At 38.2% G+C, this 13,562-nt stretch overlaps 1 protein-coding gene across 2 annotated transcripts; it reads left to right on the plus strand.

Moving 5' to 3' along the window:
• Positions 1-889: 889 nt before the first annotated feature.
• LOC103427127 (alpha-glucan phosphorylase, H isozyme-like) lies at positions 890-13,140 on the plus strand. Of its 2 annotated transcripts, XR_011578738.1 has the most exons (18): positions 953-1,342; positions 1,458-1,714; positions 1,801-1,980; positions 2,614-2,790; positions 2,873-2,958; positions 3,117-3,306; positions 3,583-3,675; positions 4,002-4,186; positions 4,327-4,444; positions 4,525-4,653; positions 5,166-5,384; positions 5,475-5,678; positions 6,012-6,170; positions 6,241-6,504; positions 6,947-7,082; positions 12,133-12,187; positions 12,387-12,578; positions 12,855-13,140. XR_011578738.1 is itself a non-coding variant. In XM_070818212.1 (17 exons), exons 2-17 carry the CDS (start codon positions 1,496-1,498, stop codon positions 12,511-12,513), a joined length of 2,541 nt encoding a protein of 846 aa, XP_070674313.1. In that variant the 5' UTR covers positions 890-1,342; positions 1,458-1,495; the 3' UTR covers positions 12,514-12,760. The 2 variants fall into 2 exon arrangements, 1 of the variants encoding a protein (XP_070674313.1); XM_070818212.1 differs by lacking the exon at positions 12,855-13,140 and having other exon boundaries at positions 890-1,342; positions 12,387-12,760.
• The last annotated feature ends 422 nt before the right edge of the window (positions 13,141-13,562 follow it).

Raw genomic sequence — 13,562 nt, forward strand, 5'->3', positions numbered from 1 at the left:
ATGGGTTTTTCTGGGTTTGATTTGGTTTTTTTATTTTTTTATTTTTTATAACTTTTCTTTAAATAATTATTTTTAAATGCATAAAAAAATTGCCACATGGCACAAATTTGGCAGCCACATTAGCACAAATGTGGATCCCGTATTTGCCATGTCATCACTTAACGGATTTTCTAACAGATATATGAAATTGAAATAAAATGATAAGTAAACGTATGAAATTGAAATGTTTTAAAGATGCTGTAAAAAATTGAAATCGACCCCAAACCTGAGGGGTAAAATGTAATTAACCCAACAATAAAATAGTGAAATTGTACTATTTTCTCGTTTTATCTTCTCGACTCTCTTTGTCATCTTGCAATTAAGGAAGTCAATTGCAACCTTATATTTAAATAGAAAAAAATAGTGTGCATCATTTTTCATACATAAACTCATTTGAAAATGTTTTTAAAATGCTTGAAATTTTTTTTGATGAAAATATTTTTTGAATCAATTCTTAGTAAAAATGCAAATAAACATGGAAATACACTTGAAGTGCTTTGGACAAAAAACAATATCTTTATGTGTTTCTTGCAAGAAACACTTCAAGTATTTTTTGAACCTAATTTTTTTTTTTTTTTCAAAAACTCTTTCATTTTAAAAACATTTTCAAACAAGCTTATAAATGCAAAAGATGTTGCCTTGCTCATTAACATGCAAAGAATCTCACATTACATCAAATACGTTCGCATGGACGATTGTCACTGGCATAGCTTAACTTTGTTGAGCTCTGTCCCTAATCTCATGGAAGAATTCTTATATGCACACGTGATCCAAGGCACCTTGGATCAAATGAAGCCACGTGGCATCCCTAACTCAAGTATAGGAAGGGCAAAAGAAAACATGAAAATCTGATCTCCAATTGAAGCAAAGCTTGTCATGTGACTGTGCACCTCTCACTCGCTCCCACACACACACACAAACCCCGCCCTCTTTTGGCTCCATTTTCATGTGACGGTTCACGTTCGCTTCACTCCACCAAAACAAATCACGAAAAAGAAAGCAAAATATACGAAAATTTAGAACCTCCCTCCCTCCTACCATCTTCTTCTTCTTCTCCTTCTCCTTCCTCCTCTCTCTCTCTCCTCTCTCTCTCTCTCTCTCTGATATTTTTAGTTCACCTCCAAAACACACACACACACACTCTCTCTCTCTCTCTCTCTCACTTTTGGCCTTTATACGAAAATATCTCCTCCCCCACACTCAGATTCTCTTTTAAATTCCTTTATGCTAATATTTTCAGCTGATCATTTCATCACTCTTAAGAACCTCACACTCTCACAAACCAAAAACGCACTTCAAAGATGTAATCTTTTCTCTCTCCCTCTTTTGGGTTTTGTTTTTCTCATCAATTCTCTTCTGGGTTTCTGTTTACGGTTTCAGTTCGACACTAATTTGGTAATTTTGCTTTGATTTTTCAGATACTATTGAGGATTGAGAAGCTGCTGGAAGCTCAGCCATGGCGCCTACTGCGAAATCGAACGGGAAAACCATCACAGACTCCGCCATTTCGTCCAAGATTCCGGCAACCGCAAACCCTTTAGCCGAAGAGCCGTCGCAGATTGCTTCCAACATCAATTACCACGCCAAATTCAGCCCCCAGTTCTCGCCGTTCAAGTTCGAGCCGGAGCAAGCCTACTACGCCACCGCCGACAGCGTCCGCGATCGCCTGATCCAAGTACTGTACCGCCGTTTCTCAGCTTCCGGGTTCGATCTTGGCCGATTTCCATTTTTTTAATTTTGTTTGGTATTCCTTTTTTGTAGCAATGGAACGAGACGTACCTGCATTTCCACAAGGAGAATCCCAAGCAGACTTACTACTTGTCCATGGAGTATCTTCAAGGACGAGCCTTGACCAATGCGATTGGGAATTTGAATGTTCAGACTGCTTATGCTGATGCTTTGAACAAGTTGGGGCATCAGCTGGAGGAAATAACAGAGCAGGTAATCTCCGAAAAATACGGTTTTCGTTCAATTATATTGTAAAGATTGAGTTTTTGTTCTTTCACATAATTAGAATTTGTGCGTGTACTTTTAGGGGCCGTATTCAATTGAGAATTTGAGAGATTTTAATGGATTTATAAATCTATCGATTTTTATGGAGTTTAATTGATTTGTAGATATTTCATATAAAATTTTGATTCAATTCCTTCGAAATCTCATGGGGAAAGGTGAGGTTTGTGAATGCTTAAAATACATTACGAAATCTCTCCAATGCCCTCTAATTCCTCAACCTTTCTCAAATTTTTTAAAATCAATTTCTAATTGAATACACCTGCAATGTTATAAACGTCTTTAAAATCCTAATTGAATACATCGGGATTTCTAAGAATTTTAATAAACTATCTTAAAATTCTAATTGAATACACCTTGAATTTCAGATAATCACTTAAAATCCTGATTGAAAAGAATTAAAATCCCTCAAAATTCTAATTTAATATAGTGTCGTTGAAATGAATTATAATTGTTACCTCAGGAGGTTGTTAATCATTTGAAATGGATTCTTAATTGGATTTCGTCACATGAATTCGACGTGCAATCTGTTGATGGATGATTGGTAGAAATGAATCTTTGTAGGAGAAAGATGCGGCACTTGGAAATGGTGGGCTGGGAAGGCTTGCTTCGTGCTTTCTAGACTCCATGGCAACATTGAATTTGCCTGCATGGGGGTATGGTTTGAGGTACAGGTACGGGCTGTTCAAGCAGCGGATTGCCGAGGATGGCCAGGAAGAAACTGCTGAGGATTGGCTAGAGGTTCTGTATCACCTCAAGTTCTGTTAAATTTTATGTTTTTCATGAGTTCTTACTGATATGTTTTTCGATGGAATTTGTGCAGAAATTTAGTCCTTGGGAAGTTGTCAGGCATGATGTTATGTACCCTGTCAGATTTTTTGGCCGTGTTCATGTCAATCCTGATGGATCGTAAGTGTCAATACTGATAACAGAATAGATTATTACACTTTTCTAAAACAAAAAAATTATTTATCAATTATCAATGTCATAAATTCACGTGCAACTTGGTTGGTGGCTTGAAATATAACTACACTAACTCAGCAATTATTCTTGTGATTGTATTATAGCCGAAAGTGGGTTGAGGGAGAGGTTTTGCAAGCTCTGGCTTATGATGTGCCAATTCCAGGATACAAAACCAAGAACACTATTAGTCTCCGTCTATGGGAAGCCAAAGCATCTGCTGAGGATTTTAACCTATTTCAGTTTAATGATGGACAGTATGAATCTGCTGCGCAGCTTCATTCTCGAGCGCAACAGGTTGGTTATTTATATCCTAATGGCAAGTTAGTCTTGGAACCACTTGCCAGTATTTCAAATCTTCCATAGACATTCAATCAAAAGCCTTTTAAGTTTACTATATCTAGATGTGTATTTGTATTACTGTGTGTGTGTGTGTGTGTGTGTATACACACACATAATACTAAGCTAAGTCTTTTTCTATAACTACTGTTCTCCCTTTCAATAATGTGTGGCACTACGTCTTCATGTTTTAAATGTTTTCTTGAACCACATTGTGATATGTGTTTTTTGCAGATTTGTGCTGTTCTATATCCTGGAGATGCCACAGAGGAGGGGAAACTTTTAAGGCTGAAGCAACAATTTTTCCTCTGCAGTGCATCACTTCAGGTTGGTTAATTATCATCTTATCCTTCATTGTTTTGTTGGTGTAAGTATCACCATTATTTTATTTCTTTCATTTGCTGTTTCAGATGACCTTTTAATTTCCACATGTCATTAGAGAAGGTCAAAAGAATCTCACACCTTTAGAAAAAAGTTTTCACATTGACATTTTCCCTCAAAGTGATGCTTGGGTTTAGCATTTCCAATTTTTATCTTCAATATGCAAAAATACATATCCAGTCTTCTCATAAAGAGGCATTTTCAGTTGCTAATTAGTCATCTTGATCCTGTTAAGATGTTGTGATCCTCAATTTAAAATCTTGAAATTACAGGACATTATTTTTAGATTCAAGGAGAGGAAACAGGGGACAGACACATTGCAATGGTCAGAGTTCCCAAAAAAGGTTGCTGTCCAAATGAACGATACTCATCCTACACTGGCAATTCCAGAGCTGATGCGACTGCTATTGGATGAGGAAGGTCTTGGGTGGGATGAGGCATGGGAAGTGACAACAAGGTCAATTATATTTCATGTTGTTTTTAGGATTTCTTCCTGAAGTTGGCACACATTCTTCTTTCTTCTATGGCTACTCAGCTTGTTTGTAGTGCTTTTTGCACAAGGAGCTATAAAGTACTAACACATAATAATTGAACCAGGACGGTTGCTTATACTAATCACACAGTCCTTCCTGAAGCACTTGAGAAATGGTCACAAGCCGTAATGTGGAAGCTTCTCCCTCGCCATATGCAAATAATAGAAGAAATTGACAAAAGAGTAATATTTCTCACCTTTTTTATTTGTTCTGTTTATACTAAAGTTGTTATCTTCTAATGTACATTATTGCATCCTGGCAGTTCATTGCTATGGTACGTGCTACACGAAGTGATCTTGAGAGCAAAATTCCCAGCTTGTGCGTCTTGGATAACAATCCCCAAAAGCCTGTAGTGCGAATGGCAAATTTATGTGTGGTGTCTGCACATACGGTAAGACATCTATTTGGGGAAATTTACAAGCATCTCCTATAGCTTATTTTGAGCTGTCTTCAACGTAAACATACGGTAACCTGATATGGTTATCAGAAATCTTCCAGCTTCCTTCAATAAACTATTATGAAAGGCAACTTATTCCGTTTTCCCCAAAGAAAAAGGGGTTAGGAGGGCAAGCAAGAGATTGTATGCAATAGTGAATACAGAGTCTAAGACTGTAAGGTACAGTCCACCGTGTACGTTGGTGAGACTTGAACTCAAGCTTTGAACGAGAAGCAAGTTCTTCCCAGGAAGACACCCAATGGCAGTCTGCATAAGTGCATATTTTGACTATTCTATTTTATCTCAGAGTCCTATCTTTATTAGTAAAATTTAACGACGCTTGAATATATACATATATTCTGCTTTCCTTTTCTTTTTCCCTCCCACAATATAAGAACCCCTTATTTCCACATTTGAGCTGTTGAGTGTTGACTTCGAGAATCTCATTGCTTTCCGTGTCATTGTAGGTTAATGGTGTTGCCCAATTGCACAGTGATATTTTAAAAAATGAGTTATTTGTAGACTATGTCTCTATATGGCCAACAAAGTTCCAAAACAAAACCAATGGGATTACTCCTCGCCGGTGGCTTCGGTTTTGCAGTCCTGAGCTCAGTAATATAATCACCAAATGGTTAAAAACGGATGAATGGGTTACCAACCTGGACCTACTTGTAGGTCTTCGAAAGGTATGCATCTCACATATTATGGAATTGTTTGTCCTTGTCAGATCGTTCCTGCAGTTGAAATATTAAAAGTCAGTATGTTTACTCCAACAGTTTGCTGATGATTCAAAATTACAAGAAGAATGGGCGTCTGCCAAGATGGCCAATAAGAAGCGTTTGGCGCAGTACATAGAGCATGTGGCAGGTGTCAAGATTGACCCAAACACTCTATTTGACATACAAGTGAAGCGTATCCATGAATATAAGAGACAGTTGCTGAATATTCTGGGCGCAGTTTATCGGTACAAGAAGTTAAAGGTATAAAAGGCTTCTCCTTGTTACTTGACTATATAGTTATATGAAACAATCAACATTGCTTAGTGATACTACCCATTATATGAACCTTTATGCTCTTTGAACTTGGATTTCTGTGTACATCTCTTTCAATTTGTTCGTAATGGTGTTGCACCCGCTAAGTACATCAAATAAATAATTTTTCAATCAATTTCTTTCTGCTTTTGGTTGTTATTCTCGAGCCTTAAAATTATAATTTGCAAGCAGTGTTCAACGGATTTCTTTTTTAAGGTTATATATCGTTTTTTCAAGTTTATGCATGATTTTGAGAACTTGCTTGGAACTGAACTGTGGCAGGAGATGAGCCCTGAAGATCGGAAGAAGACAACTCCACGCACTATCATGATTGGAGGAAAAGCATTTGCAACATATACAAATGCAAAAAGAATAGTCAAGCTGGTAGATGATGTCGGTGCTGTGGTCAACAATGATCCTGATATCAATAGTTACTTGAAGGTTAGTGAATATTTTTCAAGCGTGCTTGCTTCAATTGGTTGATTCTGGCCTAATAACCATTAATGTTCAGGTTGTATTTGTTCCAAACTACAATGTATCTGTGGCCGAGATACTTATCCCAGGAAGTGAGCTGTCACAACATATCAGTACTGCAGGCATGGAGGCAAGTGGCACGAGCAACATGAAATTTGCTCTGAACGGCTGCCTCATAATCGGCACACTGGATGGGGCTAATGTGGAAATCCGTGAGGAAATTGGGGATGACAACTTTTTTCTCTTTGGTGCAACAGCTGATGAAGTCCCTAAGCTGCGCAAGGACAGAGAGAACGGCCTGGTATGAGGCTTCATTTTCTCTTTATTATATGTGTCACTTAGATCAATGCAAGTAGTATGAAAGCTCTGCATTCAATGTTCGTAAAGGTAGATGGCTTCTTATCGTCGTTACAAAATGGTATTGAATCATGAAGCTTTTCGGGAGAACTTGCCAAAGCCTGAGCAATATTAGTTCTAAGTTGGAGCAACAGGGCTATCAGGATTTCGATAAAAAGACTAGTTATAATAAGTTTCTAAATCTATGGATACCAAATAGTTCGATGACTGTTAATTATCTATTCAAGGTATCCAATATAATAGTTCCCAGAAAGGGGTTCCTTAAACTAATCAATGATGTGAATTTCTTACATCCAGCTGAAAGTTAAATTTATCTTTTGTGCATACCGGTGAACGAGCACAAGTCTTTCTTATATGACTTTTTTCTCTTCTTGTAAATCATGCAGTTCAAACCCGATCCTCGGTTTGAAGAAGCCAAGCAGTTTGTTAGGAGTGGAGCATTTGGGAGCTACGATTACAATCCACTTCTTGACTCTCTGGAGGGGAACACTGGTTATGGTCGTGGTGATTATTTTCTTGTTGGCCATGTTAGTGTAACTTGAATCAATGAGTGTTTTGATGTAGATGGAGCTGTACAGAAAAACAAACGATGAAAAAAAGGCTGGAGAAAACGAACGGTTTCTTGTTCTTTTCTCTGCAGAAACTTTACAGAGGAATATTTCTTCTTATATCAGAAAGGAGCACTAACTTGCTTTACATTAACTGAAGGTCCTTAACTTGGGACCACATAAACCACTACATTTCATCCTAGACACACATCTTTCTAATTTCATGGATCTATCAACACATGGCACTCATGGCCTTTTTACAAAACTAGACATTTACACTTTGCCTCATTCTGCACAAGTGGATACACCAATTTAAACAAACTTATTCTAAAACTTTTCAACTCAAATACTTATAGTTCAACACTCCTCTTTAAGTTTTGAGCTGATTTCACACCAAGCATATCTCGAAGATAGTTGAACCGATCCTTGGACAAAGGTTTTGTGAAGATATCTGCTACCTGTTTTTCAGTGGGACAATACACCAAATCAATGATTCCTTCTTGCAGTGCATCCTTAATAAAGTGATACCTTCTATCAATGTACTTTGTCTTTTGATGGAACACAAAATTCTTTGTAATAGCAATGGCAGATGTGTTGTCACAGTGAAGAGGAGTAGCTACAGTTTGTAATTCTCCAAAATCTTCCAAAACAAACCTTAGCCATATTGCTTGTGTAGTTGCTTCTGATGCACTTATATATTCAGCCTCTGCAGTTGAGAGTGCAACGCAGTTTTGCTTGACTGAAGCCCAGGAAAACACACCACTGCCAAATGAGAATGCATATCCTGATGTGCTTTTGCTGTCTTCCAAAGAACCACCCCAGTCACTATCACAGAAGCCAATTAAGCAAGCTTTTCTTCCTTTCACATACTCTAAGCCATAATCCAGAGTTCCCTTGATGTATCTGAGAACTCTCTTTGCAGCTCCATAGTGTTTGTTGGTAGGACAGTGCATGTATCTGGCCAATAAACTAGCTGCATACATTATATCCGGCCTTGTAGCAGTGAGATATAGGAGACTTCCCACAATGCTCCTATACAATTCATCACTTGCAGATCCACTTCCATCATCCTTAGATAGCTTCTCAGTAGCTACCAGAGGAGTTGAGACAGTCTTTGCTTCATTTAAACCAAATTTACTCAGTAAAGAGCTTGCATACTTCTTCTGATTAATGAAGATGCTGGAATCTGTTTGTATCACTCCCATCCCAAGAAAGTGGTGAAGGAGACCTAAATCTGTCATCTCATACTTCATTTTCATATCTTCTTTGAACTCTTCTAGCATTGGTTTGCAACTACCAGTGTAGACTATATCATCTACATAGATAGACACAATTAGAATATCTTATCCCCTTGCTTTTATATACAGAGTTGGTTCACTCAAGCTTTTCTTGAATCCACACTGAGAAAAATAGCTGTCAATCTCTCCATACCAAGCTCTCGGAGCTTGTTTTAAACCATAGAGAGCCTTATGAAGTTTGTACACCTTGTCTTCCTTGTCTTTCACTGCAAAACCTTCAGGCTGCTCAACATAGACCTTTTCTTGTAGAACTCCATTCAAGAAAGCCGATTTCACATCTAACTGATACAATTTCCAGCTCTTTTGTGCAGCCAAGGCTATTAATGTTCTAATGGTATCCAACCTAGCAACCGGTGCATAAGTCTCATTGTAATCCAAACCAGGCTTTTGTGCATAGCCTTTTGCAACCAATCTTGCTTTATTCTTCAACACTGAGCCATCAAGATTTAACTTAGTTTTGTAGACCCATTTAACCCCTATAACAGGTTTTTCAGTTGGCCTGTCAACAAGTTTCCAGGTGCCATTCTTTTCAATCATAAACAGCTCATCCTCCATAGCTTTTAACCAAGACTCATCTTGTTTGGCATCCTCATACTTCTCTGGATCCATGATACACAGATTGCATTGAGCCAATACATCATTCAGATTTCTCCACTTCAATGGTGTATTATCAAATGCTTGATTTTGTCCTTCAATTACATTTGACATACTTGAAGATTCACCTAAGATAGGTGACCTGAATTGAGGTTCATAGTCTTCACTATTAGGAGCTCTTCTAGACTGAGATAATATAGGTGATGTAGGAGACAACACCATTCTGTCATTGCTCTCTGTGCTTATATCACTGTGAATAAAGCTTCCAGTATTAAGAAGTGTTGACCCTGAGTCCTCTTCCCAATTCCAGACAGCTTCTTCCTCAAATACAATGTCTCTTGATAAGAATAACTTCTTAGATAATAGATCAAATACCCTATACCCCTTTTCACAAGTTGCATATCCCACAAATACTCCTTTTAAGCTTTTTGGTTCAAGTTTATGTCTCTGTTCACTTGGAACATGAACATAACACAGAGATCCAAATACTCTCATATGGGCTATTCCTGGCTTTCTACCAGAATAAGCTTCAAAAGGTGTAATGTTGTTTAAAGCCTTTGTGGGGCATCTATTCAAAATATATACAGATGCATGCACAGCTTCAGCCCAGATAAAATATGGCATCCTCTTCTCATGCAACATAGATTTCGCCATTTCAATCACTGTTCTGTTCTTTCTCTCCACTACTCCATTTTGTTGTGGAGTATATGCAAGAGTAAATTGTCTTTGTAATCCTTCCTTTTCACAGAACCAATCAAATTCTGCAGACTTGAACTCCCCTCCTCTGTCACTTCTCAGAGTCTTAATCTTGAAACCACTTTGTAATTCTGCCATAGCTTTGAATTTCTTAAAACAGCTGAACGCATCTGACTTATATCTCAAGAAATAGACCCAAATCATTCTGGTAAAATCATCTATCAGCAGCATGAAATACTTATTTCCAGCAATTGACTCAGTCTTCATAGGTCCACACAAATCAACATGAATCAGTTCAAGTGGGGCAGTTGCTCTATACACTTGATTTCTAGGGAATTCTTCTCTATGCTGTTTACCAAATTGGCAACCTTCACAGACTCCATTGTAATCTGCAAGTTGTGGCAAACCATGTACCATTTCCTTGTCTCTCAATTGTTTGAGACCACCAAAATGTAGATGTCCAAATCTCCTGTGCCAAATCTCAGTGGAGTGAGTGACACTAGCTTTCAGCACCATTTGATTCTCAGAGAACAAAGTCAGTGGATAACACCTATTCATTTTCTTTTTCACTCTCATAACCAAGCATTCTAGTGATGGACCATCATACACATTGCACATTCCACCTCCAAACACCAAGAAATATCCATGTTCATCCATTTGACCAACACTGAGTAAGTTCTCCTTTAACCCGGGAAGATACATTACTTCTCTAACATATTTTCTCCCTTTATTTGTATCAATAACTAAAGATCCCATTCCTGCAACATTCACAAGATCTCCAGTTGGCATTTGAACTTTACCAGCTACATTTGTTCTAACCTCAACAAGCAAATCTACATTTCCTGTCATATGATTGCTACAACCACTGTCAATATACCACTCTCCATTCACCTTTGGTTCTGTGACAGTGTTGTTTGCATAAAACAGATTCCCTGTCATCTCCAATTGACTTGCATTATTTGCCTTTTGCACTGACCTGCCTACATTGCACTCTCTAGCCCAATGCCCAAATTTATCACAGTTGAAACACTTTGGTTTCCCTTTGTATCTACACTCACCAAAGTGATACTTAGAACACACTTTGCACTGAGGCTTTGCAACCTCCTGACCCACTGACTGAGATGCATTTGCACTCTGATAATTGTGCAGAGAAGATTTCTGCTGAAATTTGGGTTTTGATTCCCATTTCTTGCCTTTAGAATTCCAATTTTTCTGAGTTCTAGATGAACTCGAATGACCCCCACTCTTGTTCTGCTCCTTTGGATTCACAGAAAATGAAGAGAATGCTCTTTCATTTGCATCAACCATATGCAAATCAAACCGTTGTTCTTGACTCTTTAAGATTGCAACTACTTCCTGCAATTCTACAGTCTCTAGACACTTTGTATTTTCTATAACCAAGCAGATAGAATCATAAGGTTTACTAAGACTAATCAGGACTTTCTGCACTAGTCTCTCATTCGACAAAGATTCACCAAATGTTCTCATCTGATTAATTAGATCATTCAACCGTGTAAGATAGCTAGACAAAGACTCATCATCTCGCATCCTAGCATATTCAAATTCTCTTCTAAGATTCTGCAATTTCACAGATCGTACCTGATCACCACCATGATACTCTCCATACAACAAATCCCATGCCATCTTCGCTGACTCGGCATTGGCGATTCGAGGGAAGATTTGATCCGAGACTGCATTCTGAATGATTCCCAAAGCCTTTGCGTCTTGCATCAACACAGCTGACATTTCTTCATCTCCATCATCCTCCGACGATCCTTCAGACTTCTTCTTCTTCGAATCAGACGTTTTAACTCCTTTCTCCACCAGATTCCACAACCCATGTGATTTGAAGATTGTCACCATCTTGATTCTCCAGAACTCGTAGTTCTCACCGGAGAAGATTGGAGTCCTCACTTCCGAGCCTCCAGATCCAGACATGATTTTGATCTGAATCGACAACCTTCACAGAGTTTCAAGAGAGCTTCGATTGAGCTCGTTAACTTCACAGATTTACGCCCAGATTGTTAAATCCAACCTGGCTCTGAGGCCATGTTAGTGTAACTTGAATCAATGAGTGTTTTGATGTAGATGGAGCTGTACAGAAAAACAAACGATGAACAAAAGGCTGGAGAAAACGAACGGTTTCTTGTTCTTTTCTCTGCAGAAACTTTACAGAGGAATATTTCTTCTTATATCAGAAAGGAGCACTAACTTGCTTTACATTAACTGAAGGTCCTTAACTTGGGACCACATAAACCACTACATTTCGTCCTAGACACACATCTTTCTAATTTCATGGATCTATCAACACATGGCACTCATGGCCTTTTTACAAAACTAGACATTTACACTTTGCCTCATTCTGCACAAGTGGATACACCAATTTAAACAAACTTATTCTAAAACTTTTCAGCTCAAATACTTATAGTTCAACAGGCCATGACTTTGCACAGTATATGGATGCTCAGGCAAAAGTAGATGAAGCTTACAAGTAAGATGTCAAACCTTCTAACCTTTACAATATAGATTTCTTGAATTGCAAGTATCTACTCCGACTAGAAAAAGAAAATCCGCAACATTTACCCTTGTGTTGACTGTTGTCATGAATCTCGCTGCTTGAAATGCTTGAGTCCATCGCCACAATATAACTACTTCCACCTTTGACACGAGGTGCCATTTTTCACCTGCAGGGATAGGAAAAGGTGGCTGAAGATGTCCATACTAAGCACTGCAGGGTCTGGCAAGTTCAGCAGCGACCGGACAATTGCTCAGTATGCCAAGGAAATCTGGAACATAGAGGAGTGCCGCGTACCATAGATCCCTTCACGGTGCTGGTTCTGATGCTTATTTGAATGTTATAACCATGCCACGAAAAGCTTAAGGTAAAGAATAAAAGAAGCCAACAGAAGTAGCAACTGCCGTTATATGTTCCATTTTATTTCTTCACTTTTTTGTTCAATTATATGCTTCCTTCAAGAATTATTTTGGAGCTTGTGCTTCTCTATTTGTATTTTATTATGCTAACAGAAGTTACAAATAAGAAAATAAATCAATTACGCGATAAGGTGTTGGCAACGAGCAGGTAAATACCTACCATACTGTGTTTGTATTATTGTGCATGCACTCTAACTTAACTAGGCACCCTTGTTCTTCTACAGACGTTTATTTTTGTACCTCGATCGATCCAAAAAAATTAACCAATGAAGTGCAGGAAGAGAAAGAATGCGTTTGGGAATTGTTTTCGCTATGATTGTAATTGTTTTCGCTATGATTGTATCACTGATATAATTATTTGGTCCATTTATGATTACTTAACAATGTAACTAGTGACCTCAAAAGCTTCTATTTTCGGTTGGAAAGCATTTCCCAACATGCTCATAGTTTTGGTGTATTTTAGTTTGAAAACTTCGTCGATTACTATGAAAGGGAAATATCATTGCTCCATTTGGTTGTTTTGGATGTAGACTTGTATTTGGCTGCCAAAACAGATTATATCAGTACTGCATAAACCGAGTGAGTTTTGTCAACTCTGTCACAAGACCGGCCCGAGACTGCGTCATGTGAGGGAGTTGAGACGAGTTTGAGCAACTCTTGAAGCTCGTTATTGGTTGGATTTCGTAACTCACAAGATTCTCAAACTTCTGCATTAACAAAATCTAAAAGAAACGTCCATTTCCCTGTTCCCAATTCAGTAAGTTATCAAATCAAATTCAATCCTAGACACCAACCGAGTGCTTGGCATCTTGCGCCCGAATGAGGTTACATGAATTCATGTGACAGTTAGTTTCCTATCTATCTTTGTGGCCAGGTCTTAGCCGCAAGATCATGATTCGCGATCGGCCAAATGTAGATTTCTACAGACGATC

This window comes from Malus domestica, chromosome 03 (genome assembly GCF_042453785.1).
Source record: "Malus domestica chromosome 03, GDT2T_hap1".
NCBI lineage: Eukaryota > Viridiplantae > Streptophyta > Magnoliopsida > Rosales > Rosaceae > Malus > Malus domestica.